The sequence below is a fragment of the Pelecanus crispus genome, chromosome 6 (assembly GCF_030463565.1).
Source record: "Pelecanus crispus isolate bPelCri1 chromosome 6, bPelCri1.pri, whole genome shotgun sequence".
NCBI classification, from domain to species: domain Eukaryota; kingdom Metazoa; phylum Chordata; class Aves; order Pelecaniformes; family Pelecanidae; genus Pelecanus; species Pelecanus crispus.
The window spans coordinates 54090394-54118321 of record NC_134648.1 but is presented as its reverse complement, the minus strand read 5'-3'; the positions used below and the strand labels follow the sequence as shown (position 1 = coordinate 54118321).

At 35.0% G+C, this 27928-nt stretch overlaps 1 protein-coding gene across 1 annotated transcript in view; it reads left to right on the top strand.

The window, feature by feature from the left end:
- Positions 1–27928, top strand: part of EML5 (EMAP like 5) — a 114152-nt gene that overhangs the window by 20309 nt on the left and 65915 nt on the right. The window contains 10 exon segments of the mRNA XM_075711926.1: positions 1081–1240; positions 4390–4488; positions 5053–5121; positions 7580–7765; positions 15320–15455; positions 18872–19073; positions 20171–20308; positions 20574–20830; positions 23857–24069; positions 25914–26081. Coding sequence (XP_075568041.1) covers positions 1081–1240; positions 4390–4488; positions 5053–5121; positions 7580–7765; positions 15320–15455; positions 18872–19073; positions 20171–20308; positions 20574–20830; positions 23857–24069; positions 25914–26081 — 1628 coding nt within the window.

Here is a 27928-nt window from a genome sequence, read left to right as displayed (position 1 = left end):
GTTAGTGGTTCTGTCCACCAGTCACTCGATCGTTACTCTATGATTAGTTAGGGGAGGAAATTTTTTAGCCAAATTAAATAGCCAACTTTTGAAATTTTATCTTCTGACTCACGTGGTATTTCTCACATAATTTTGGACTGCTGTACCTAGTCTGTGTAGAATGTCATCAAGTAGCTTGTCTGGGTTTCTATTAGAATATATTCTTCCTTATGTTTCTGTATTATGAAATATGAATCTTCAGACCTCATGTCCTGCCTTGCAGCTTGCTTGCATAAACAAAACAAAAAGCTGTCTTGCTGACTAGCATGCTTTCAAGCTTGGTCCCAGATTTGACAAAACAGTTGTGACGATCCTCTGTGGATTTTGAAAGACTCTGAAATATGAACTATAAGCAAATTCTCTGCAGTGATAGAAATGTGAAAGCTTAACAATTGGGAATAGTTGATTTTGAATAATTATTCTATATTAAAATTAAGACATTTAAGATAATCTTCATCTCACTTCAGTTTAGTCATCTGAAGTCTAGTTATAATACCTAGTCTAAGCTAGCTGTGGTTTGGCTTGCTGAATGATCAGCGGAGAGATAACTTTAGAAGGCTATTCAATCCTTTCATAAAAAGGATGTAAAATAGTATGTGGAATTAAGTACTCCTGGAGACGCATATCTCTCTCCATTGATGATAGATGTGTAGATAGCTAAACACTAACTTTTGTTGTCCATCCTTTGTGTTTTTAAATGTTAACAAATAGAAAGAAAGCAAAAATGGGTATTTTTTTAGTGCATGAAAATCTGACGTAATTTAATAAACTCTGTATTTTGGAACAGAGGATTAATGACTATTCTACAGGTAGCTTAATTGGAGAAGGCTTGAAGGTTCAAATTAAAGAAAGGTGGTGGCATGTACTGTATTAAGGGAATTTTACAGCTATTGTGGAATCTGTGATGCAAAATGACTTGTTAATGTCCACTATCAATGGGAAAATATGGTAAAATAATTTTTAAGGAAAAACTTTAATGCAACCAACTAGGCAAATGTAAAAGTTTCAAGCAAAAATATTTTATATCTTTTTCTTTGGCAGCCTTGCTTTGCATCCTGAACGTGTGTTGGTGGCAACAGGTCAAGTTGGAAAAGAACCATACATCTGCGTGTGGGACTCGTACACTGTGCAAACTGTATCTGTTCTGAAAGACGTTCACACACATGGTATAGCTTGCTTGGCTTTTGATTTAGATGGTCAGGTATGTAATTAATATTCTTTTTTCAAACACTTAAATTGTTTGTCCATCAAATCTTTTGTAGCTTTTTCTTGTTTTAAGGAAGTGTACTGACTCAGGTTTTAGCTGCTTATTCTCAAGTTGAAAAAAAAAGTTAGCATTAGTAGTGACTGACAAATACTCACGTTCGGCAAAAAAAGTATAACTTCAAAAGAGTTTTGACTGAAGTTGAGGTGGTAGGGAGATTTTTGTGGTTTGTGGGCCACGGTTCAGGGTTACACACTTCTTCCCCTCCCACTTAGCCTTGCAATGTGATATTCAGATTTAGCTATATTCTCAGTTCCTTTTTCCTTACTCAAAAGGTCATTATCTGTTGCTTACTACTACCTTCTCAAGTGAGGTAGAGACCAGTTGCTGTCCTTATTAATGGAATATCAAATGGAGCTCTATTGAACACAAATAGAGGAAAGCCTGTCTGTAACTTGCTTCCGTTAAAAATGTTGTAGTTGTTGTGGGGAGGTTTTGAGTTTGTTGGAATGATCTACAGATTTTATCATTTAGGTTTCTCATTGTTTAGAGAGTCAACTTCTAGAGTCAGCTTCTTTCTAGAACATTTCTACTTGACAGTGATCCCTTTTCTCTATGTTGTTCTTGTCTGTGTAAACTCATGTCACTTCCTCACTTGAACAGCCTTAATAACTTAAGATCAAAATGTATCTAATTAGGATTGAAGTCCCCTAATTTTTTTAGAATGCAGTTATGCATACCCTGTATGTATTGGAGAGATTTGAATGTAGATGTGTGATTTGTTCTAGGAGTACCCAGTACTAATTCTCATGTTTAAAGCCATAAATGGTCAGAATTTAGGCTGTCTGCTTTTCTCAGCGTTTCTATATGATCACCTTTTTCATGGCATTTGTTAGAATTTTGCAGTCTCAAAGGAAAGCTGGATACAGGTTTTTCAAGATCTGCATCTCCAGAATTGTCTCCATATGGAAATACAGTAAAACACAAATCCAGTTCAGAAAGATCTGCAAAACATATTTGTTTACATCTTGCCTATCCTTTCAAATCCCAATTTGTCAGCATCGCTGACCAGATTCTTTCAGAGGGTTTCATGTTTGATATTAAACATACTTATTTGATATATTTGGTGTTATATGGGATTTTGATTTAGTAGAGTGATACAGCAATATACTGAAATCACAACACAAGCAATTGCAATATACAGATGAATCACAAGAAAAACGTGGTTCCTATTACTGGTCTCTATATGCACTGTCACAGTGCTGGGCATCTCCAGTCACTGGGAAGGAATATGTGGATTGAAGTGAGGTTAAGCCCATTCAAAGTTTGTTCTATTAGTTGTTCAGTTTTTATACTTCATGTTGGGCTGTGCCATATACACACCCTCCTCCCCACCCCCAACTGGTCAGGCTAGCTCAGGAAGATACTATTTATTCTTTATTTATTATCCTTTGTTAATTGTCTTGGGGAACCTGATGATTCAGTGGTGCAGCTGTGTTATCTAAAACCAAGGTTACCCTCCAGTCTCTCTGGTGTGGAGGGAAGTTCAGCTTGCTTTATGGTACATTCTTCCCCAAGCTTGCTGGTTTTTTTGCTCTTCTCTGAGCTCTACTCCACTGTGGGGGTGTGCTGATTGGTAACAAGATTTTCTAGTTCTTAGGAGAACTGAGAACATAATTTAATCTCCCTTTTTGAGAAGTCAGTGTATTGGCTTATGTCTGCAAAGGCATCACCCAAATTTTTTGTGATCGGTTTGCAGTAATTGTAAAACTAGTCTGCGTTTACGCCTCTCATTCTGCAGTAGGACTGAAATTGAATTGCTTGGAAGTGTAGCTGGAATGGAAATTGATGTTCCTTCCGAGAATGTTTTCAAAGATGGAGTAGAAAGGTTGGACTTTGCAGTATCTGAAAAATTGAAGTTGGCATTAATAAATAGGGAGCATGGATAGCAATTGTATTTAACTTGTTTCTTTTTCTTCTCATAATTTTGGAGCTTTTCAGACAGTAAAGAAATTATGTTATTGGGAATAGGTTTCTGACATTTGGGAAAAAATTTACTTAAGTTTGGGGTTTGCTTTTGCTATTACAAACTCACTTTGAGAATCTGTGTAGAAATTCAAACTAAATTTGTCTTTAATGTGTGTAGGTATTAACTGCTGAACAGTGAAAAAACTTTGTCCTAAGGATTTGCAAAGCTTTCATTTATCAAAATTAAGATGTCACAATTCATGCATAAACTCAACAAAAAGAATTGTCTTTAAAAACAAAACTCAAAATCAATCACTCTCTTTTTATCTGATCTTTAATACTGTTAGTCTTTCTGTTAAGAATTTCTATAGGAAAAATAACATTTTGACTGGTTAACAGATACAGTAAAAGTGGACTGTTGGCTAATATGGTCAATGATTTGTGTCAAGAAATCTGTGCAAAATGTCTTCACAGTTGAAGACAAGACAGGCTGCAGAGCATAGGAAGATCTCAAACTTCCATTTTTCTGTATTTTCTTGGAACAATCTTTTTGTCCTTCCTGGTTTTGTGGTTTAACTGGCTTCAGACTCTGAATATTAAAGACTTAATGAAATTTGTACATTCAGGGTTTTGTTGGATTCTGGTTTGAGAATGGAATCAGAAAGGAATAGTTACTCATACATGTTCTGAAGAATCAAGTAAAAGACTCTTAAAGTTTTTAACTGTTTTTAATCTTTTGTTTGTTTCCAAGAAGACTGAAGAAAATATTTTTTTTGTATCTCCTGAACTTGTAAAATAAATACTTAAATTCTGCAAGTTATGTGTAAACATGTGTAGTTTCATTAACTTCAGTGAGATTATTCCTTTTTGCAGATGTCTCCTGACTGCTGCTTGCCATGTGTGCTGTATATAATGATCTATATTAAACATTATAAATCAGAGATATGTTGTTATCTGAGAAGATCTTACTTCTTTATGATCATGATGTTGTAACTGAAAAGACGCATCCATGGAAGCTTTGGCATAAGATGTATCTTTAGTTTTCTTCTACGTCGAAATGTAGCTATTGCTTCTAATTCAAATGTGTTATGAATTTGTTATCATTCAAAATGATGACTCTAGCTTTCATTAATATATTGAGTTATTTTTATTTATTTATTTAATTTGGGCATTTTTAGCGTTTGGTCTCAGTTGGTTTGGATTCGAAAAACACAGTTTGTGTATGGGACTGGAGAAAAGGAAAATTGCTATCAATGGCTCCAGGTCATACAGACAGAGTAAGTATAACTAAAGAATTTGAGTGTCAGTGTAATTTTAGTTTGTGAAACCATGTCTGTGTATACATACTAGAGCTATGTCTGAACAAAAAACGTTTTATGTTTTAGAAATTGAATTTGCATAAAGCTTGGATATCTGTTAAGATATGCAAAGATATTTAGGATATGTACATTTATTTCTAAAATAAAATGCATAACTCACCATTTATTTGTGTATGGTTTATTGAGACTGTAAGCATGTAGGGTAAGTGCAAAATTAATGCACTTCCTGGGCCCTAATCCCCATATGGGAAATCAAAATGCAAACGATCTCTTAAATTTTTCTAGTCTGTAAATGAACCTTTATGTTGTTTTATCGTGTGTTGTAATTAGGGGAAAAAAAACCCCCAGAATATGGGCTATACATTGCAATTTCAGTATTTAATGAGGGCATGAAAAAGTCATTCCAATAGTTCCATTTAAAGCATTTCATACTCTCTGTTAGTTTGATACAAGTTTTTACTGTTTTAACTGTCCCTTGCTAGAAAGGCATCTCTGCTGACATCCTTGGGTTTTTTTATGCAGATATTTGATATTTCTTGGGATTTGTACCAGCCAAACAAGCTCGTCAGCTGTGGCGTAAAACACATCAAGGTAATGAAATAAATGTTAATTCATAAAATATTTAAGCTGCAGTAGTTTATAAAATACATAAAACCAGAATCTAAAAAGAATGTATAATTATAATATGAAAGGTCCTCTGTAAGAATAGTATTACTTCTTAGGAACTGCAATCATGGATCACACCTGACTACACTAGACATTTTATGAGATAGATATATATAGTGGAAAACAGACCATGTCTGCTCAAAAAAGTTCATGCCCCGACAGAAGGAATGCAAAAGGAATGACACAGTTATCGGTAGCATTGTACATAATGATCATATTATAATTTAGGTTGTCTAAAACATGCTGTTTGAAATCCCAAGTAGCATAAGGCATGATGCACACGTTTAAGGTGAGTGCAGGTACTCAAGTTTCTGATTCTAGAACAGTTAATGAATTGATACACCACAGAGGTAAAATGAGTTGTAAATGAAACACTCTGTTTCATTTGATCTATGTACCAACTGCCGTGCAAAACCAACTTCTTTTTCAGGTTTAAGTCTGTCAGCAGGATTATCAATGCTTGACTGCCGTCAAGTATGTTTCCTAAAGTCACTACCTTCTCCCATGCACTGTCTTCTGTGTTACCACATAACAGCAGTAGATGGCAGCTTGAAAGTTCTGTATTGCTTTTATGTGTAGGTTCCTGTGGTGGGAAAAATGTGTTGCTTTTTATACAACGAACTTTTAGATTAATATATATTAATGTTTTATTGGAAAAAGTGTTCAATGTGGTGGCTGGATTGCATACATCTTTGATTTAGCATAGTGTTTGGCATGTCATTTACAGATTTCCATGATCTTGATTAGTAGTCATCTTTTTGTCTACTTCAAGATCTAAAAGGACTGTTAGGCCAATAGTGAGCTAATATTTGCCAGCGGTGATTTAGTATAATTAAGGTAGCTTTATGATGTCAAAACATACCTATTTAGAATAAGCAAAAGTTTATTTGAGCAATTGTTAAGGCTCTATGAAGCCTTTTTAAATAACAATAGCATTTTAAAAATAATTGGTGTTTCCTTTGAGAAAACATTAACTAAAAATCTGAATCCTAGAGATTTATAGGCATTTGGATCAGGCAAGACATTTTTGTTGATGTGTATTTTTCTTAAACTATCTCTTGTTCTTGTTCTTCCAGATATCAATAATTACTTTCATGTTTGTAATACTACTGTATTTTTTCCTCACATGGTATTTTATGCAAATTGTAATACTACTTAATCAAGTTATGTAGATAATTCCAAGTGAACTGATATTGAGGAATTACTTTTCTTAGATATGTTACCTACTTCCATGTTGGAGCTAGGTGTTTGATTTATGCAGTGATTGTGCAGTTACTTCTCAAGCAGTAACATAACCTGTGGCCTGTGTGGTTTGGTTAAATAAATACTAGTTAAGATACAGGGATTTGTCTAATCAGTATATGGTTGTTTCTTAATTACAGTATTGCTGGTACAAAAATGTGTTCATTGTAACCCTTTACATTATCCTGTATTAATTGAAGTCTCTGCTCAGAATTTTGAATAGATTATTGATAACAGAGACTTGCTGTGAAATACAGTTTTGTAAACATGTATACAGGGAACATGCTGAAACAATATGAGTTAACCTGTCAGCAGTGATAAAATAAATGCTTTCACACTTTTCACTGGATTACTCCAGCAGCTTGTTGACTTTCTAATGCATATTTACGTGTTTGGACAGGAGGGTTTGGAGGGAATATGCAAGTGCTGCTTGTCTGCAGAGATCTTGGAAGCTAGAGTGTAGCTGGAGATTTGGTTGGCAAGTATTGTGCTCTGACAAGAGACTTTACATGTCTTTAGTTTAGGAGTCATTAGTACATGTTGGATCACCTAGGAGGAAATTCGCTCTCATGTGATTGCTGTAATCACATGCTAACAGTTTATTAGAAAGTTCTCAAAAATGTCCTCCTTAGATGGCTGCTTTGCATGATCAGTAATTCTGATGAGAAATTGTAAGTCTATCATAAAACCAGCTGCTTTCAAACAGAGCAAATGGCAACCTTATCAGAAATTTGTGCTTAGATTGCATCTCCAAATGCCTAAAGTAACATAAAGTACAAATGCAGCATTTGCAAAGTGGAAGTCTTACATCAAAGAAAGATCAGATAATTCTATTATGAAACGCTTTTCAAAAATGACTGAAAATACGACTGGATCACAAATTATAATTTGAAAGAATTTCTGTTTGATTTAATACTGATACCCTGAAACTCCTTCCCAGCCACTCTGCTATGCTGATTTTATGGAAAGATAAAGTTGGTTAATAACATAAAAAGTTGTTAACCAACTGGAGAACTAGAGCAGGGAAACGGGTATGAATGATGATGTCTTTTGGAGGTAAGGTACTTCTCTTTCAGATGTACATACTAAATTAGAGGATATTAGCAAAATATCCATCTTTTTGAATCGCTTTATGTTGCAGTTCTGGAGCTTATGTGGCAACTCATTGACACCAAAACGTGGTGTTTTTGGCAAAACTGGTGATCTCCAAACTATATTGTGCCTAGCCTGTGCAAGGGATGAAGTGACATATTCTGGTGCACTGAATGGAGATATATATGTATGGAAAGGAATCAACCTTGTACGGACAATACAGGGAGCACATGCTGTAAGTATATCTCTTTAAATTAATATAAACTGTTAAGTAGATTTCTGGAGAGCTGGAAAGGGCAGTGCAAGATCACCTGGTCTGTGTAGCTAAACAATTTCAATGATAGAGAGTCAGTATGTCTAATTTGAATATTTTGTTTTTCCCCCTCTTCTTTCTTTCTGTTGCTTAAGATTGCTGTTATGGTAGAAAGCAAATGCTAGATTGAGAAATACATTTAGGTGTCTATGTACTGTCTCCCGCTATCATTGATGGGGGACTTAGTAGTCAATAGAGCCTGGAATGCATTTAAGTTTACCCTTACATAGACATATACTACTCTGTTCAGTTACCCATGTGTGAGTATATATAGTGACATTTTATATACCAGAGTAATATTCTAGCTTGGCTCAATCACTCTTCTTTATCCTATGTTGCTGCCTTTTACTGTATTCATTCAGTGGTTTAAAACAGTATATAGCTTTGAAAGGTGAAGACATATCAGTGGAAGTTTAATAAAATTTTTCAAAAGTGCGTGGTAAGATTTACTTTTATCAAAATGCTCAATAAAGTGATTATGTATTTGCTGTGTAAATTCTCACTATATTTTGCATACTCTTTCAAAGCATATGGTTTTGTGATTAAAGTAGGCAGCAAAAAAACACTTAGTGGTTTGCAATCTAATTTGTGCATGCCAAACTATGAGAGTCCTCATTTCCTCTCATAATAGAGTCATATATGATAGTATAATGCAATATTCAACTTCTAACTTGTCCAAGAATCTCTTTAAAAAAGAAAAAAGCCAATCAATTTCTGGTTGTTTCAACCTATGAGGCATGGAACTGTTAAGGTAACTTCATAAAGCTGTATTATTTCCTTGTTGAAGGTTGATTTTCATTTTGGAAAGCATTGCACTTTCTGTATAATATTTGAAGTTCCCTTGCTAACAATTTAAAATAGTGTGAAACTACAAGCATATGAGTTCCTATATTGCAGCTTTGAAATTCTAGGTAAAAATCAGTAACGGTTAATTATTCTTTCTTATAAGTATGTGTTTGTTTTAACTGGCAGTATTGGACTGGATGGGATGATGTATGTAACAAGATTAAAATCACTCTTTATAAAAATCACTCTTTATAATTTGATCACTAGAATGGAGGGGACAAAAAGTGATGTGTATGTAAAAAAAAAAAAAGTGATGTGAACGTACTAGTGGTGTGGGGTTATAGTCCATCCAGCTGGCAGTGGTCTGCATTAATGCAGAAAGGTTCTTTTCAAAGGTTGGCTATCTTTGTTACAGTTACCCTAGCTGAAAACACATTTTTTATTTTAAGAGTAATTCAATGTGAGAAATAAAAAATGATATGTGTGTGGGAGAGGTTGCAGTCAGTCTGTAGTAAGGAGACTCTTGATTTACTGATTATTTAGAAATGTACATTCAGGACGGTTGCAGCTTGTTGAATTAACTAATAATTTAAAAGTGATTGGACTGCTTATTCAGAAAGCTGTATAATGATGGTGTATCTGATTATGAACAAAAAGGAAGTTATGAAGAACATAAGTGTGTGAAACATATTCTAGACTATATTTTGCAGTTGAGATTTCTTTATATGCATATAAGGTTATGTATATAAAAAAAAAAATATATATACACACACGCATACCCTCCTGTATGCATCTATCAAAATATTAAATGTCAGGAAGGCCCAAATTGTAAACCAACAAGTATGAGGGGATATTTTAGCCTTCAGATATTCCCTGATTCTTACTCTATACCTTCAGATCTGGTTTTAGGGTTCATATTTAGTGTTCAGTAGTGTTCTGTTCTATTCTATATTTTCCTAAGGTGATGTGGACATTTACTTTTTGTCGTTGAAGTTAGTGAAATGAAATTTTTAAAATGTTTGTATTGCATATGCAGACCTGAATTCCCAGAGGAAAGAGTGCACTTTGTCTCCTATCCAAAACTGATCAGGAAAATATCTTCCCATCCTGTTCGGTGCTGTAGGTGACACCTGTCCTGTATATTCATATATTTGTTACTTTGAGTATTTAGAATTGCAAGAGTTTATTTCTCAGAATAATGCAGTGCTTTTCAGCTGTTTCAGTATGAAATGACCCAACTGATAAACGTAGGATGGTGAGAGCCTGTTGCTCCATTACCTTATGTGCTGTGTCAGTTCTTTGTTGACCACAAGATCAAATTTGAAGTGCTCTGCTCCTTATCTTCAGTAGTGTCAGTGGATAGAGCTCAGGTGACCTTGGAATAGGTCTCATCAAGCCTTCTGTTTTTGGCTCTGTCCTTTAGGCTCAATGGAATTGTACTTTGCAGTACTGAAAATTAACTAGGGGCACTAGTCCATGGCTTTGGAATTCATTTTCACAAGAGATTAGAGTCACTACAAATCTCAGCAATTTCAGGGGAAAACACCCCAGTAAAATCTCTTCTGGAAGCTTACTTTCCAACAAAATGAAACCTTGTTTTTCAATAAAATACTACCTTAAAGGATGATATTGTCAGACTATTGTAAGCACGAAATATAGCAGCTTGGAATGAGTGCTTCTTCAGCCATACTAAACTATTACCATCATATTTTACAGTTATTTTGTACTTAATTTTATTAATCATGTCTTTCTTGTCCATTCTTTTAAAAGAAAATGCAAGTGTAAATTATCACATTTGTGATGTGCATATGTTGTTAAAAGCACAGTGAGAGCATAGTAGGGAATGGATATAAATTTCCGTTCAGTATGGTAGTGTTGGAATTGTCATCCCTGCATGCCTGTTTATCATCACGCATCATTACTCCTCAACAGGCTTGAATTAAACTGAAAATTTATTCAAGGAAAACATGTCTCATTATTTGCATGAAGTACCGTGTATTCCTTTCTTGCAGCATAAACAGTAGGTATCTGAGATGCAGGAAAACATTTTCTGAAACGTATTAGTGATGTGGGGTTATAGTCCATCCAGCTGGCAGTGGTCTGCATTAATGCAGAAAACAGGTTCTTTTCAAAGGTTGGCTATCTTTGTTACAGTTACCCTAGCTGAAAAAACATTTTTTATTTTAAGAGTAATTCAATGTGAGAAATAAATCATGCTGTCTCAGTATAAGCAACCGAGGAAACAGACAGCAACTTTAACACTAGCAAGCAAAATAAGAATTCGCAGCTAAGCCAGATGATCTCTTTTGTCACAGCGATACTAAGACCTGTAGACAGATGAAAGAAGAGTTTCCAGCAGATTCTTAGCTGACTTTGAGTAGAAATGAAAAGTTGAAGGCAAATAGGTTGGGATGACTGGAGAATTAGTTGGAAGAGGACTGGAGAGTTCACTTAATGTAGAAGTAGGAATGAAAAGTAGGCAAAGATGGAAACGAGCAGGCATAGAGTAAAGGCACAGAGTTCATGTGCAGGGAACGCTGGATGACAATGGGGAACTCAAATCCTAGTTTTACTGATCTCTCCTAAATAATAATACTAATAATGCAATTTTCAAAAGGGAGAAAGAAAACAGAGCAACATGAAAACATGTAAGCTCATTGGCACTGGTAGTACTTCAGGAGGTTATTTGTAGGCAGTGCATCTGATTCTAGAAAGTTAATATACACCTTGATTTAAAAAAAAAAAAAGTCTTTTATTAGATGTCTCATTTTTGTACCAGTGCAAAGAACAGACTGTAGATTCCTCTATTTTCTCTTCTTACGTGTTCTAAATTCCAGATAGTCCCTGACTATTAAGATATATATATACACACAAGATGTTGCTCAGGTATTAAAACAGTATGTTTATTTAAAAATACTGTACGTTTTAAAGATTCTTGTGTGCTATGCCTTTGCCTTGCATAGTAAATGTACATAAGATGCTTTCTCAGCAGCTGAATAATTTATTTTGAGATAGTCTTTCAGAGGTGCACATTAAAGTTGTGTGGATTGATGTCAGAAAATGAGGTTAAATAACAGGCTTGAGGTTAAATAACAGGCACTCTGTCAAAACTATTGCACGCCTATGTCAGTTGGCTGAATGCTAATTAAATATAGATGGAAACAATATAATGAACTTAAATGAATGGTTTTAAGCTGGTATCATGTACCAACACATTAAGTCATGCAGTATTTTTCTCCTACTGCTTAGACTAGTCATGGATTTGAAGGGTAACTGTCCACTTATTTCAGCCAATGAGAGGCGTATTGGCACGTATTTAATTTTTTTTATAGTAATATGCCTGTTTTTTAACTGTTTTATAGATGATTTGTTAGATAGGAAGATTAAATTTCACAGCAGTGGCTCTCCGCTGTAAACTTACTGACACCGACCTTAAATGTTTGCAATCCATTTCCTTGCTATGCAGTATATATTGGGAGAGACAGTATCTTAGAATAAGTGCCCAACATATGTGTTGCTTTAGACGTTAGCATCTATGTCCTGAATTGTATCTAGGAGTAAAAAGAAGGCACTGGAGTTCTTATTGAACTGGTATAATGTCTCTGTTCTCCATATTGCTCAGTAGTAGTCAGTTACTTCTGAAGTTCCCATATGATCTTTCAAGCTTGGTCCTAATTACAGCTAACTGCAGTCGTGTTTTAGGAATTGCATACTCAGAGTGGTGGATTTTCTGTAAACAACTGCATTTAGATAAATTAATGCTTGATTTTTGTCCACTGGAGGCAAGATAGGTCCATCAGCAATAGAAACCTGAGACTACTTCACTATTGGAAGCTTCTTGGATACAAGCAGTGGCAAAATATTCATGCAGTAGAGACCGTCTTTGCCAAGTTCTTCTTGCACTTCTCCAGCTTTGAGCTATGATTTCTGGTAGATCTGGGCATTTATTTCTTTGTTTGCTCTCATTCACCTCTTTTTTTTTGAATTTGAAGGAACACAGATGTGATACCAGCTGGTTATATTGGAAAAATAGGAAATATTCTGCATTCTGAGAAAACTGCTGATCAGTTTGAGATGTTATTTCCAGAATTTTCTCATTCATTAGGAAGTGTAATGAAAAATTTGTAACAGAAGAATTCAGTCTGTATGTCAAACTTTGTAACTTTTAAGATGGAAGACTTTGATCTACACCTTTTATTTTGATTCAGGAGCACAGTCAATCTTTGTTGCTCATATTCAGTTGGATCACACAAAGTCAATGCAATTGTTTGCCTCTCATTACTGCTAGAAGGCTGTTGACCATCAAGAATCAAATTATGCTAATGACAATTTCAGGCTGAAGCATTAAGAGAAGCATGAAGACTCCAAAGCTGATTTGCATTAACGTTCTTGACAGTTTCTAAAAGGAAAGATTTAGTGGAAGAATTATGACTGGCCAAACTACCAGAATAAAGAATCTGTCTTTTCCCTCAGCTTTTTCCATTAGGTACTTACAGTACCCATTAACAAGGGACCTTTTTCCTAGTTTTCATCTAATTCTTCTATTCCAGTGGCACATAGGCTGAAACGAGAGTGTCCTATTGCATTTCAAGAGATTGAACCAGCACAACATCTGCCAAATCTCCTTGACAACTAGTATGTCCTTTTCAAGATACGGATATTCTGTGAAATGGAAAACAGATTAATCCTGGATCCACTTGATCTTCAGAACATTCAGCCAGCTTCCCACATCGCCAAATGTCTGATTCTTTTTTTAATACTGACTAATTAAATCATGGATTTCGGAAGGAGTTAATTAGAGAAAAGAGAATAATTCTGTTATCAAGGTTGCATTCTAAAAAGAGCTTTAAAAGATTTAAATATGCCAGAACTTGGGGAGAATGCAGTATATGGTACAAAATGAGGCAAAATTCCTCTAGCCTTTTATTTGCTCAATGACACTAAGAGGTTAATGCAGTAAAACAGACAGACACACAGAGAAACAAATATCGTTTGGATTGTATTTTCAAAAATCTCTAGGGTGCTAAAGAAGCAGAAGGAGGATTTTCAGGACATTAGAGATAATGGGAGTTAGCCTTCTAATCTGCTTATGACTTAAAAATTCCACTAAAAATTCCACTGTTTAGGCATGTACTACTCCTGAAAATATGGCTTGTCTTAAAAGTCTGTATCCTGAGGATGAACATGACACATCAAAAAATTTTGAGTTCTGTCACCCTAGTCTTTCAGTTTTGATTGTCATTTGACATGCTAGTAATAATATGCTTTTTTTGTGAAAGCTGAGAGATTTCTTTTTTCTCAACTTGAAAAATTATATCCTTGTTACCTGATGCTAGAGAAGCAAACACAGTCCGTATTTCATTATGATTAGTCCATTATGATATTTTCCTTAGTTATAATTTGAGAAGAAAAAACAGCTTGGTAGGAGAGAATAGTCATGAGTACCTGGGAATTCTCACAAGCCACAACACTGGATGCTAATTTGTTCTGTAAGTGTACAGCTGTTTTCCCCCAAAAGCCAATCTCTCCTTCGCAAATTGCTTTCACTTTTGGGGTTAATGTGCTTCATTACTGTAAAATCCAGACCCCCCAACCAAAGAAACTACTGGAACTTTACATTTACTCCTTCACAAAACTGAAATTTCAAAACCATATTATAGAAGATGTATGTCTGTTATTGGCTGTTCTACTTCTTTTGGACAGGAGTTAGAGAGGCAAATTTTCCCTTCCATTGTTTTTAAGGCTCTCCTGTTTTGTCATAGCTGAATATTAAATATTTTAAATAAATATAGAACTTTTTTTTTAACTTCTCATAGGCTTATTACCCAAAGTTGTCCTTTTGGTAGCTTTGCTTACTGAAATGCTTGAGCTAAGGTTATAAGAAAATAAGAAAATAAGGCTAGGTGAGTTGTGTAGGTACTTTTAAAAAAAAGTGTGTATGCTATTTAGATAATGCATCTTGTTTACATCAACTATAGTGTCTATGTGGATACAGTATCTTTATTTTAATAATAGATATATCATCCTTGCCTTTTAGTTATCCTGAAGAAAACATGTATCAAGTGAGTTAAAGAAAATGTGTTAGGTTTTGTTTCCTGATGTCCACCTTTAAAATAAGAGCTTATATTATGTATTTTTAAATGGTGTAAAGTGATCACTGTTTTTCCTCTATTTTACTTTCTAAACTTAAATTTTGAATCAGTCTTCCTTGGCTTAAAATGTAAAAAAATCCCAGATGTTTTTTGCCTGGTTGCATAGGAGCTGAGTAAAAGCCACAAAGGCCCTGAACCAAGCCTAACAGAGATCAGTGGAAATCTTCCTGCTGACATTTGTGAGAGTTGGACCAGGCTCTAACAGAAGAGGATATGAAACTAAATTCTTTCTAAGGATAAGAAGCAGCATCACTATTATTATCATCATCATCATCAGGATGAAAGAAGTATTGCAACAATTCTCCTATCTTACTGTTTGTCACTGAATGTGAATTCTGCTTGTTTTGAGTTTGTTTCCATTTCTGACTCTTTCAAATTTAAAGCTTGTATTAGTTGCATATGTTTATGCTATTTTCAACAATGTAACAGATAGGAAGACAGGAAGAAAATCAATACCGGCATGGACAAGAGTTCCACTTTTGACATTGGTATCTCTAATCCGTGTATATTGTTAAAAATAACTTTCTTCTCTCTTTAGGCAGGAATTTTCAGCATGAATGCGTGCGAAGAGGGGTTTGCCACTGGTGGCAGGGATGGCTGTGTTCGCTTGTGGGACTTAAATTTTAAACCAATTACTGTGATTGATCTCAGGGAAACAGACCAGGGATATAAAGGTAAAAAGAAGTTTTTCGCTTTTGATATACCAGTAAGATAGGAAATTTACTGGTGTTTTGAACACGAAAAGACTTTAAAAAAGCAAAAAGGTTGTTTCACATATGTTACTATGAACTATTTACTAGAAAAGAAATTTGATCATGCCCACTAGCATGAAGGTCACATAGTCCTTCAAAGTTACTGTGAAACATATTATGAAGTTACAGACACAGAGATTTAAATTTTTTTCTTTTAAACCAATAAAATGCACATTTTTTTTCCTATAGCACAGCAGTTTTTAATGAGGAACAGTAATGCTTTAAGGGAACGTAGAAGAGACAGTAAGATCTACAATGTGAAATAGCGGAGTACAGAAATTGCATTTGCTAGTTACCCAAATGTTCATAAAAACTATTTCGAAGTAATCTACAGTTTTGTAGATGCTGCTTACATATATCTATGACTTCAGTTACGGTTTATGTCATGCTAAAATTTTACATCTAGCAGTCTATAGCATATTTTGACAGTGTTGTAGATATTGCTGCTGTAGTGATTCAGGAAAAGAATACAAACTTACACTGAAGCACTAATGTCACTTACAGTATTGCTTTTGTTGGCATTTGGTTTTCTTTGCCCCCAGTCACTTTGTTATTTTCTAATATCTTGCCAAGAGTTTGACAGTGTGGTAGGATATCTGATGGCAATCAGATATTCAGGGTCAAGAAATAACTGATTAAAAGTTAAATCTTTATATTCTGTAATTGACTTGGCATTCCCACCAAGACTGTGAAATACTGCAGCAAGATGGAATACATTCCATTTTAAATGCCCTGTGGTACAGTGACGATGTCTTACAAATTTAATTTTATATGTACTAGTAGTCGAATTGTTTTTCAAAATATCTCCCTCCACGATAAGAAGTTCCAAATTACTAAAAGGATCATAGAATCATAGAATGCTTTGGGTTGGAAGGGACCTTTAGAGGTCATCTAGCCCAACCCCCCTGCAGTGAGCAGGGACAGCTTTAACCAGATCAGGGTGCTCAGAGCCCCGTCCAACCTGACCTTGAATGTTGCCAGGGATGGGGCCTCCACTACCTCTCTGGGCAACCTGTTCCAGTGCTTGACCACCCTCATTGTAAAAAATTTCTTTCTTATGTCTAGTCTAAATCTATTCTTCTTTAGTTTAAAACCATTATTCCTTGTCCTGTCACAACAGACCTTGCTAAAAAGATTGTCCCCATCCTTCCTATAGGCCCCCTTTAAGTACTGAAAGGCCGCAATAAGGTCTCCCCACAGCCTTCTCTTCTCCAGGCTGAACAACCCCAACTCTCTCAGCCTGGCCTCATAGGAGAGGTGCTCCAGCCCTCGGATCATTTTGGTGGCCCTCCTCTGGACCCGCTCCAGCAGGTCCATGTCCTTCTTGTGCTGAGGGCCCCAGAGCTGGACGCAGTGCTCCAGGTGGGGTCTCACCAGAGCAGAGTAGAGGGGCAGAATCCCCTCCCTTGACCTGCTGGCCACGCTGCTTTTGGTGCAGCCCAGGGTTCGGTTGGCTTTCTGGGCCATGAGTGCACATTGCTGGCTCGTGTCCAGCTTTTCATCTACCAGTACCCCCAAGTCCTTCTCTGCAGGGCTGCTCTCAATTTCTTCATCCCCCAGCCTGTATTGATATCGGGGTTTGCCCCATCCCAGGTGCAGGACCTTGCATTTGGCCTTGTTGAACCTCACGAGGTTCACACAGGCCCACCTCTCCAGCTTGTCCAGGTCCCTTTGGATGACATCTCGTCCTTCTGGCGTGTGAACGGCACCACTCAGCTTGGTGTTGTCTGCAAGATGATTAAGATGTCTTAATCATCCTTCATCAAAGATTCTGTTTGTTTGTTTCTTTATTTTTTAATCACTGTAGACAATATAGCCATATAATGTTTAAATTGTAGGGCTGAATGGTAAGGTGGTTATATTTACCAGTGCAAATGGAACAAATCTGTAAAGCAAAACAGTTGTTTGGAGGGTTGGAGTAGCACAACATATATGCATTTTGAGGGGTGTCTGAGGGGCGTTAGCTGTAGTTTGGTTCAGTGGACTGAACATTGTATTGCAAGTGGAGTGCACTGAGTACACTCCTGGAGCACATCATTCAGTTCTGTTTCATATGAAGGGAGTCTTATTTGTGCATTGGAACGCTATTTTGTAACGCAAAGCATGGTAAGTAGGCACCATAGGAGCTTTGCTTTGAAAGCTAGCTTTGTCAGAATTAAAACATCAGTGCAGATGCACCAGACTGGCCTGCTAACCCACCCATTCGCTATTTCCAAGTCTTGCAATTTTTTTCCAATGTAAATTTACTAACATAAGGCTCTTTTTCCCTCTACATAGTTAAGAATATTGTTCAGAAGCACATCAGCTCATACTGTTACAGTATTCCTTTCTCTCATCTGATAGATACAATTTTCTCTCACAGATTAATCCAGAGTAGTTTTTCAAAGATCATTCTTGAGCTACTCTCCACAAAAGTCAGTGTTTAGGCAAAGTGAATTAAGTTAGGCATTGCTACCATCTGGTTATCTACACCTGAAATTGGCAAAAATGAGTTGCACTATCATAATGTAATAAATACAGCCTGTTTTAAAAGGTGCATATTCCTAAAATTGGGCACCTAAGAGTGGGTTCTCAGCGTACAACTGTCCTCTAACTTCCATTTTATTATTGCCAACCTTATCTACAAACAAGTGCAGCCTGTGAGTGCTCACCTCCACTGTAAGCCTGGAAACTAATTCAGTTGTTAGAAATGCTTGTTAATGCATGTTTAATTCCATCATAAAGCCTTTTCATCTCTTTATATGTTTTTTTCCAGTTTGATTTATTTTTATTTTTTATTTAGTGGGAAAAATAATTCCAGATACAATTAAGATGTTACAAAGATTTGCTTTAGGGGGAGCATTTCAGAAACAAGCTGGGGAGAATTGGGCTCTCTGACTGTCTTACATATAATGCATCTTCCACAGATGCTTCTGTCACTTACCTAATTTAGGTTCATCTAGCTAGTACTAAAGTCCATGGTTTGATCAGAAATTGTAGTTTATATTGTCTGCTACCTTTGTTGAAATTTAAAGACGTTAAATGCTTAATTTCAGATGCAAATGACAGTATTATCTTTCCCTGTCAGAGATCTTGTAGTATAAGAATTGGCTACATGTCCTTTATTAAAATAAGTCTCACATTTTCTTTTAGAATTTTTGTAATGCTAGGCTTGAAAAGTTAATGTTCCAAGGGCTGTATGTGTTATATGGAATAGATAAAAGGAATAAATGGAGGAGTAAGAGAAGGTATATGGATATTTCTTGACATTTTCTTGCTTTTATGTTTTGTCATGTGCTACGTTACCTTTGTTGCACAAATTCTCAGGATATATGTCTCAGTAACAATCTCTTCTACAGGTCTGTCTGTAAGGAGTGTTTGCTGGAGAGGAGACCACATACTTGTCGGGACACAAGATAGTGAAATTTTTGAAATTGTGGTGCATGAGCGTAATAAGCCTTTCCTGATAATGCAGGGGCACTGTGAAGGAGAGCTGTGGGCTTTGGCTGTCCATCCTACAAAACCGCTAGCAATGACTGGAAGTGATGATCGATCAGTCAGGTTAAATCTTGTTCGTTTTTTTGTTTAACTGCATACAGTTTTATACAAACAGCTCATTTTGTAGATACCCTAATTGAAATGTATACATTTTAAAGGTATTAAAAGGTGGCATTGAAGTGCTTCTGAACCAGTTAAGTTATGCATGAAATTGGTGCTCTGCAGTAATAAAATATAGTGGAAATGTATATTTCACAAAAATGAAATGTACAAAATTTGAACAAATTTCATTTAGCCTAACACTAAGCACTCATACACAAGTGTCCTGTAAATGTTTCCTTTTCAGGAGTTATGTTAGGCATTCAGAGGGTTACAGTGAAAAAAATTGTAATAGAAACTTACAATTTTTACTCTTACCATATTTACTTTTTCACATGCTGCAATTAACTTCTAGCTTTGGACTTTCATCAAACAATGCATGCATAGTAAATAGAACCTATATTCTGAGAAAACCCAGTAATTACTCCCTTTTACAAGTTCATTTTTTTGTGAAAACCACCTATTCTCTTCTTAGAAGTTAAATGTGTTGGCATTTTTGTTAAATATCTTAAGTGTAACGCAAAAATATCTGAAGTGTAAGCAAAGCAGTAGTTGAATTATGAATATTGAAATAATGCTCTAGAATTCCAGATATATCTTGTAGTAAAAACTTACATGTTATAATATTATCTAGTTATATGTAAGGAGTTAAGAATAATAATTTGTTAATAGGAAAGGATATGTTTACTGAGCAAAGTCTTTAATTGTTCTTTAATGTTATTCTTGGCTAAAATGATTAACAAAATAGTGAAATTTTCACAGAGTGGTCTAAAAGTATATATTGTCATATGTTGTCACTCTTCTTATATTCAGAAAGTCAAACAAAGTTAAAATTAATCTGCTCCTGCATTTCTCATTGGATATTTTCTCACTATTTTAAATATAGGAATATTCTTTGCTGTATTCAAAATTCACACTTTTGTCTTAGATTTGCCTTGTGGAAAATTATGTTAAAATAGGACATTACCACGTCCAGCGTTCTGCAGACATTGCAGGCTTCAAGCTAGCTATGACATAGCTACAAACCACTCCTTACATTTGTAATTATTACTTTATTTTAGAATTTGGAGTCTAATAGACCATGCTCTGATTGCCCGGTGCAATATGGAGGAACCCATTCGCTGTGCTGCGGTTAGTACTGATGGAATCCATCTTGCTCTTGGAATGAAGGATGGCTCTTTCACTGTGCTTCGAGTCAGGTATGTTACAAAAATTAAAAATAGATACATTATTAACTCTTTCAAGCATTTTATCTAATTGTTTTCACTGTTCCCTTCTCTTTTTGGCCATGAAGCCCTACTCAACTCTAAAAATAGCAGTGTTGTATTTGTTGTATATGATAGTAAAGTTCACGTAATAATTTCACAATTTTCTCCGTTTTTTTAAAACTGGGAACTTGACAGTATGATAAGGCTCTTCTATACTTATATATATACTTATGACATGCTTTCTTTCATACTGCAGAGATATGACTGAGGTTGTTCATATCAAAGACAGGAAAGAAGCTATTCATGAACTGAAATATTCACCAGATGGGAATTTCCTAGCCGTTGGTTCCAATGACAGCTCTGTGGATATATATGGTGTTGTTCAGCGATACAAGAAGGTTGGGGAGTGTGTTGGATCTTTAAGTTTCATCACCCATATGGATTGGTCTTCGGACAGTAAATACTTACAGACTAATGATGGCAATGGGAAGAGACTTTTTTACAGGATGCCAAGTAAGATTCTGAGTTGCCTTTATGATATTTGTTACTTATGACAGAAAGAATGTATAGTAGTTTTGTGAAAAGTAGTGTTCAAAAAATGTGTAGACCTGGCACTTTGGGACATGATTTAGTAAGCATGGTGGTTTTGGGTTGACGATTGAACTGATGATCTTAGAGGTCCATTCCAACCTTAATGATTCTATTCTAGTTTTACTTTCATTAAAAAACAATGCAGCCACCAAGCCAGGTAACATGAAATTAATTAGTACTCTACCCTTAATTGGTTTAGTGGTGGACTTGGTAGTGTTAGGTTAATGGTTGGACTTGATGATCTCAAAGGTCTTCTCAACCTAAACGATTCTATGATTCTATGAAAAACAGCCAAATATAGATCCTGGTTCAAAACACTGGGTTATATAGAAATTTCTTTCTAAGTTTGTATAAATATTTGCTGTATTTGAATAAGTACAGCATTTTCTGGCAAAGTTACTTAGATATTTTTATCCTTATATGTTTACTCTTCTTTATAATGCATCTTTTGATAGTAGAGATGCTGTCTTACAATTTATTTTATTTCTCAAAACTAAATCTTTGCTCCCACTTTTTTAGAAAAAGAAAAATACTGTGTTGAAATTCAGTTTTGCAATAGCTTAATAGCTTTGTACTTACTGAGCTTGGGCATTAAATGGATTATCATTTGCTTGCCCTGTATGTGTTTTAAAATGTGTGGAAAAGTCAATATGTTGCATCTTGGAAGAGTCATCTGGTTTTCTAGAACTGTTTGCAGCAGAACCAAGGAATTTAACTTAAAAGAGCTTTTATAGTGAGAAATTTGTAATAGATAGAAACAATTGGAATGCAAATGAATTTGGAAGTATAATGGGATTAGGTAACTATAGAGAAAATAAGAGTACCTGATATAAGGATGCCAGACTGTTAGGAATTACTCACTGGAAACAAAAGAAATATTGAACCTGTGATACATACATGATTCAATCATGCAACCTTTACAATGAATAAAAATATAAAAATCAAATTTAGCTGGGCAGTCTACTGATAATGCAAATTCAGATGTGTCTTTTCTCTTTTATGGCAGGGGACCATTAAAGAAAATCAGTACATTACATAATATTAAACTATAGTTTTCAGTTCAAAGTTTGTGACAACCCTATTATTGTAAATATTTTAAAGATAATACTATCTTGAAAACTTGAGTGAACTGTCCCATACTCTTGAAACAGTTTTCATCAAGATGATTCTCTCTGCAGAGGACATGTGCACATAGTACGTATATCTTAAAGCTTCAAATTTAAGTAGTCCTGATTACAATATGTCAAGGGCAGTGTTTGTCACAAGGTTTGACTTGTTTCTTCTGTGTGTATACACTTGTTACATAATATCATTCTATATTTTTCTCACTCATTGTACTTGTAGTAAGTATTTATTATCATCCCCACTTACTATATTGTACCTTCATTTGTTATACAGTATCTACCCTTTGCACTGCACATTCATAGTTCCATTGAGCTTTTTGTGAGACTTTTTGCTGAAGCATCTAATTCATTCTATGCACAAGTTTGATTTTGTGCACTGAATGAGGCAGAAGATATGTAAGAAAAGATGGTAAGTGAAAATTTAATTAGACTGTAACAGATACGTACACACAGGAGGAGCAATTTTAACTTATATAGGCAGCTTTCAGCCTGGAGTTTCTTGATATATTAGAATGTGGGATTGTGAGAGCTTGTTTCTGAAAAAAGTTTAACAAAGTCAGTGAAGTTAGAGGAATCTCCTAAATATTTTTAAATAATGATTGGAATCATATAACACTTGAAATTCCACTATAAATGAGTAAGGAACTTAGAGTTGCCTAACACAAGATCTGTAGGACTTAGTCATGAATATAACCAGTATTAGTAGTCATGGATTTACATGGGTTAGTGATTGAAAGAGATTACAAGATAAACCTTGTCAAAGGGTGCAGTTATTTCATCAGAGCTGAAGGTTCTTCAAACAGGGCACTTGAGTTCCTTTCGAGTTCTTGGAGGTGTATATAGTAGTTGAACTTTTCCTTGAATGTGGTTTCTGTGGGGTTTTTTTTTTTGTTTGGGTTTTTTTTTTTTTTTTACATCGTCCTTTCTGATTTATTTACCATTTTGCTTTATCTTTTCTTTATGGCTGTTCTTTGCTCTGTTTATTCTAGTCCACTTGGGTTCTCCCTTGCCCTATCCCTCTGTTGAAAACTTACCGCCTTACAGTACCCGAGGCTGCTCCCCACTACATCCCATCCCCTCCACTCCCACTAGTCAGAATCCTATTAAGAAAACAGGAAAAAACCCAGCCCAGTTGCCTTCAATTTTGATACCACTGAAGACTGAGAGGTGAATTGTTGGCAGTGTCCTGCTCGTGTTCTGCAGTTGCGTACTCAGTCCGACTCGCAACTTTTACATTTGCTTGCATTGTTCTTGTGTTGCTCCTGCACTCTGCTTCTGGCCATTCCTGAAGACACAGTATTTATTAAATGGGCTTTTGGTGTGACTCAGTACTTAAGCTCTTACATGAACCTTTGTGGGATTGGAACAATGTTGTTACAGATAGAGCTGATGTGAAATAATGTAACAAGGATGTAAGCATAAAATCGGGATTTTCAGTAATTTACAGTGGCCACATCTAAATGAGTTCTTCAGTTTTTCCTCTAAATAATCCAGGTTTCTAGAATAGCTCAGCAACAGAATTTATCTTAGAATGGCTACATGTATTTTTTCATAAACATTTAAAAATAACACAGCCTCAAGCAGATATCAAGAATAATAAAAACTGTAAAGTACCAAAGCTATGATCTTCTGTTAAGTAGTGCTGAGAAGCCTTCTACTGATACTGTTGGTCATAACAGAGAATATTAGATCAGGTCAGTTTTAGAAGTCAGTTTTTAATTCTGTCTCACTTGGATTTGACTTTTGGAAAATTTTTAAAGATTTTAAATTCTTTAAAATTGCATAACTGAATGTTGGAAAATAGCTCTCTATTTTTGTTCTTAGGTGGAAAAGAAGTAACAAACAAGGAGGAATTAAAAGGCGTTCAGTGGGCGTCATGGACCTGTGTTTCTGGCCTTGAAGTTAATGGAATTTGGCCCAAATATTCAGATATAAATGATATAAATTCTGTGGATGCAAATTTTATTGGGCAAGTTATGGTTACAGCTGATGATTATGGAATAGTAAAGCTCTTCCGATACCCATGTCTAAGAAAAGGTAGTACCTTTAAGTTCCATTATAAATGTATATTTTTGAATTTTGTTTTTTCAAGTAAAAGGTTTTAGAAAACTGGTGTTTTGAAAATTATATAAGTAGCCAGTATTTATTCTTAGAGGTTTAGTTTGAGCCCAAAGGTAGAAAACAATAATAGGCTGGTGTGTTGACAGCTGTCACAGTAACAGTATTTTATTTACATTTTGAATAGGATAGCCAAAAGTTTTACATATATTTTATTTTGTAAAATAGTTCTCCTGGGGTTTTTTTGGTAGAATTTCATGAGGTGATGCAATATCTACCCTTTTATGATATATATATCTTTAAGTATTACACCTGGGTCTTCAAGTAGTTTTCTTCCTTTCTCTGGATTTGTGATGGAGATTTGGGCTATGAACTAGAAAAAATAACTTTACTAAATAATTAGAAGCAATAAATAAGTGACCAGCAAATTGGTCCTGTAATCACAGTATGCCACTGTATGCTATTTAAAGTTTAAAAACTTTTCCAACATGCTTTTCCTCAAAATTGTATAGCAATAAGGACAAATGTCATGTGAAATTTCTAAAACAGAAGCCTAAAGTGAGGTATATAATTTTAAAGTTTACTGTTCAGGACTGAGTGAACAGAGGGGAGATGTCTATCTTTTTAGATGAGAAAGGCTTCACATTTTCAGAGCTGTTTGAAGAACTCCGTTCTAGACACCATTCAAGTTGAACTGCGACAAATTATCAATAGCAGAGATCTCTGTTCTTCAAGTTGGTAACGTGATGATGATCAGAGAAGGCCTGTGAAATGTTCCCTTGCTTTTAAGCAGAGTCCTCTTAACCATAAAAGTTTCCTGGGACTAGATCAAATCTCTTAAGTTTTGAAAGGGGAAACAAAAAGTTGCACCATTGCATCGCTGTAATTTGCAGCACTGCATGTTTAGTGCTGTCTACAACCGCATGATCTTTGTGATGGTGCTTAGGATATGCCTCCAAGCAATATGTGCTTAAAGAATTTTTTTTTTTTTTAAATTACTGATATTCCCCTGTATTTTTTCAACTCTTTGTAAAAGGTGATATAAAAAACCATTTCATTTCAGTCTTTCCAGTTTTATTTTTAAAGTGATAAGGCTTTTCTTGGTACTTGAGGTAATCCAAAAATATGTTCCTGAAAACAGTCTGCTGTCCATTTGAAGGAGACTAAATTTATTCCCTTTTTGTCCCCTCTTTTGCACTAGAATTATAAAACCAAAGAAAAGGCACAAGAATCTGTATAATGGAATGCTGTTAGGAACTTCTTTTTAGTAACTGATCCAGTCATTGTGTTGTAATTACATAGTAGTCAGTGAAAACGTTAATTTGATGTATTTATGCTACTACTACTAAAGGTGTGAGGCTATGAATTGCTAGAAGTGCTTAGCACTCAAATTGCACACAGTGGGAACCAGTGCTACAAGCACACATATGGGGGTGTTTTCACAGAGCTCAATATAAATCATATAAAACATTTAAATAACTGCATCTTTTCAATGTAGAAATAGTAACTGGCAAAATCTTGGTTTGTAAAAAATATAATTAATACAATAAAATTTTAAAAAATCTTCCTTTAGTATACCTCATACAGTGCTATCATGTCTTCTCTCTTTGTGTTTGACTTGTAATTTAAAAATTTATCATAAAGACAGATAAAAATTTGGGAATACTGCAAAAAGTTGCTGCTATTAATTAAAATATCACTAGTAATTAGAACGTTTTAATTAAACTATTACTTTTTATAAGGGTTCCTTGATTTGTTTTACTAAGGTGCTTCTGAAACATTTATTCCACGTGTATTGAAAGAGATTTTTATTCCTGTTCTAGGAGCAAAGTTTAAGAAGTATCTTGGTCATTCTGCTCATGTGACAAACGTTAGATGGTCGCATGATCACCAGTGGGTTGTTTCCATTGGGGGAGCTGATCATTCTGTCTTCCAGTGGAAATTTGTTCCTGACCGGAAGTTGAAGGATGCACTTCATATAGCACCCCAAGGTAAGTAACTTATTAGAAAAAGGGTGGGAGGAGGGGAGGCTAAAAGAGAAGTAAAATTCTTTGGTGCAAGTATAGAAATAATTATTCAGAATTGTCAGTCTGCACAAAATAGTTGTTCTGCAAACTTCGCAGCTTCCTGAAGTACCTGATAGTGTTGCCCAATACTTGCCTGTACCTTGTATGCTCAGTCTAGCAAGACTGTGAAAAAATTTTACCACTGCGTTCCCTGTGCAAAGGGAAAATTTAAAAGTTCAGATCATAGATATGAATTTATGAATTATGTACATATTGTCCTTTACTAAATTGACAACAAATGGATGCCCAGGTGTCATTGGAAAAAAAAAAGATGTATATACTCATTTGATTAAAATTTTGAAGTATTTAGATGATAATTTAAGCATTGTAATTGATTTTTTTTTTTTTTAAAGCAGACTATAGGTGTTTAATATTTGGAAAAAAATGTAGATCATATTTCCACCAGTGACTAATACAGCAATTATTCTCATGACTGAGTTTCGCCAAATCAAACAATTAACTGAGTGCCTCACTTGGAAATTCCTAAAGGAATTTAGAGAGTCCTTTGGGGAAATAAATATATAGAGTTACAATGAAATAGGCTGTTTCACCCTTTAATTGCTAAGATCAGATGAAGATGTATCAGTGTGGACCCAGCTAATAGGTAAATGAATGCTGATTCAGTGCTGGCCTTGTCAGTGCCAGCTGCAGAAAGAAGCAATAATTCTCTTCATTTCCTTGATGAAGCCTCCAAAAAGCCTTTAACTGGTTTGATCGTTCATGGTATAAATTAATTTTCAACTAATTATTTCCCATTACCCAAATTTCTCATTAGCTACTGTTTCCCAAGATAAAATTTCTATATATTAAGTGTTATTTAGATTCCTTGTTCCTGGATATATAACCTTACTTCTGGCTATCTGACACTATGTGCAACATACATCTAGTTTGTCACACTACTGATAATTGTTCTGTTAATGGCTTTTCTAACTCTGTAATCTGCTACCTTTATTGGTAGCAATATTGTTTTTCTCTAGATCACTGATAATAATGCTAAGTAGTATAGCTCCAAAGATTGTTCTTTATTGCATATTTCTAGAAAAATTTCTGAGTGGTGATTCTCTCTTTGCAATTACATTTTGAGATCTTTTAAAAACCATTTGTGTTCTAGACTGATTTTGTGTCTGGTTTCTTAACCAAAAAATGTGCAACACTCAGTCAAAGGTTGCAGAAAGATCCAAATATATTATTTATCAGCCAGGACATTCTTACCAGTTTCTGTTGGAATGAAACTCTGTGCTACAACATTATCTGGCTTTCCCCAGATACAAAACAGAAACATTAAATGAAATGACTACTCTTTTTCTCCACAGTCACCGAAAATTTTACCACTTCCTTCCCATATATGATTCTTTTTCCCCCAATCTACCTGAAGAATTGCTGCTTACATCAATGGCTCACCTAACCATAAGTTGCTCTTCGGAGCCCTTTACTTCTCTTGTTAGTTTTCTGCAAGTCTTAGTTTCTGCTTTATACTCATTACTTTATTCTCTTCTTTCTTCCTTTCCTCCTAAGATTAATGTTGATGAAATAATTTTAATGAATGAAAAATAACTTGCTCCCAAAACCAAACAAAAAATTATCATACTTTACAAGTTGACTTATTTCTACTGTATCAGCAGAATTGATCCTGTCAGCCTGTCAATTATTAGCAGTTTATGTTGAAGTTAATATAAGCATTGATTATCAAATCATAAACATTAAGCAGTTACTTTAAACACTTTCTGGTTTGTAATCTAGGTTGCTTCATTTTCTGTTTCTGTTTTCTTGTT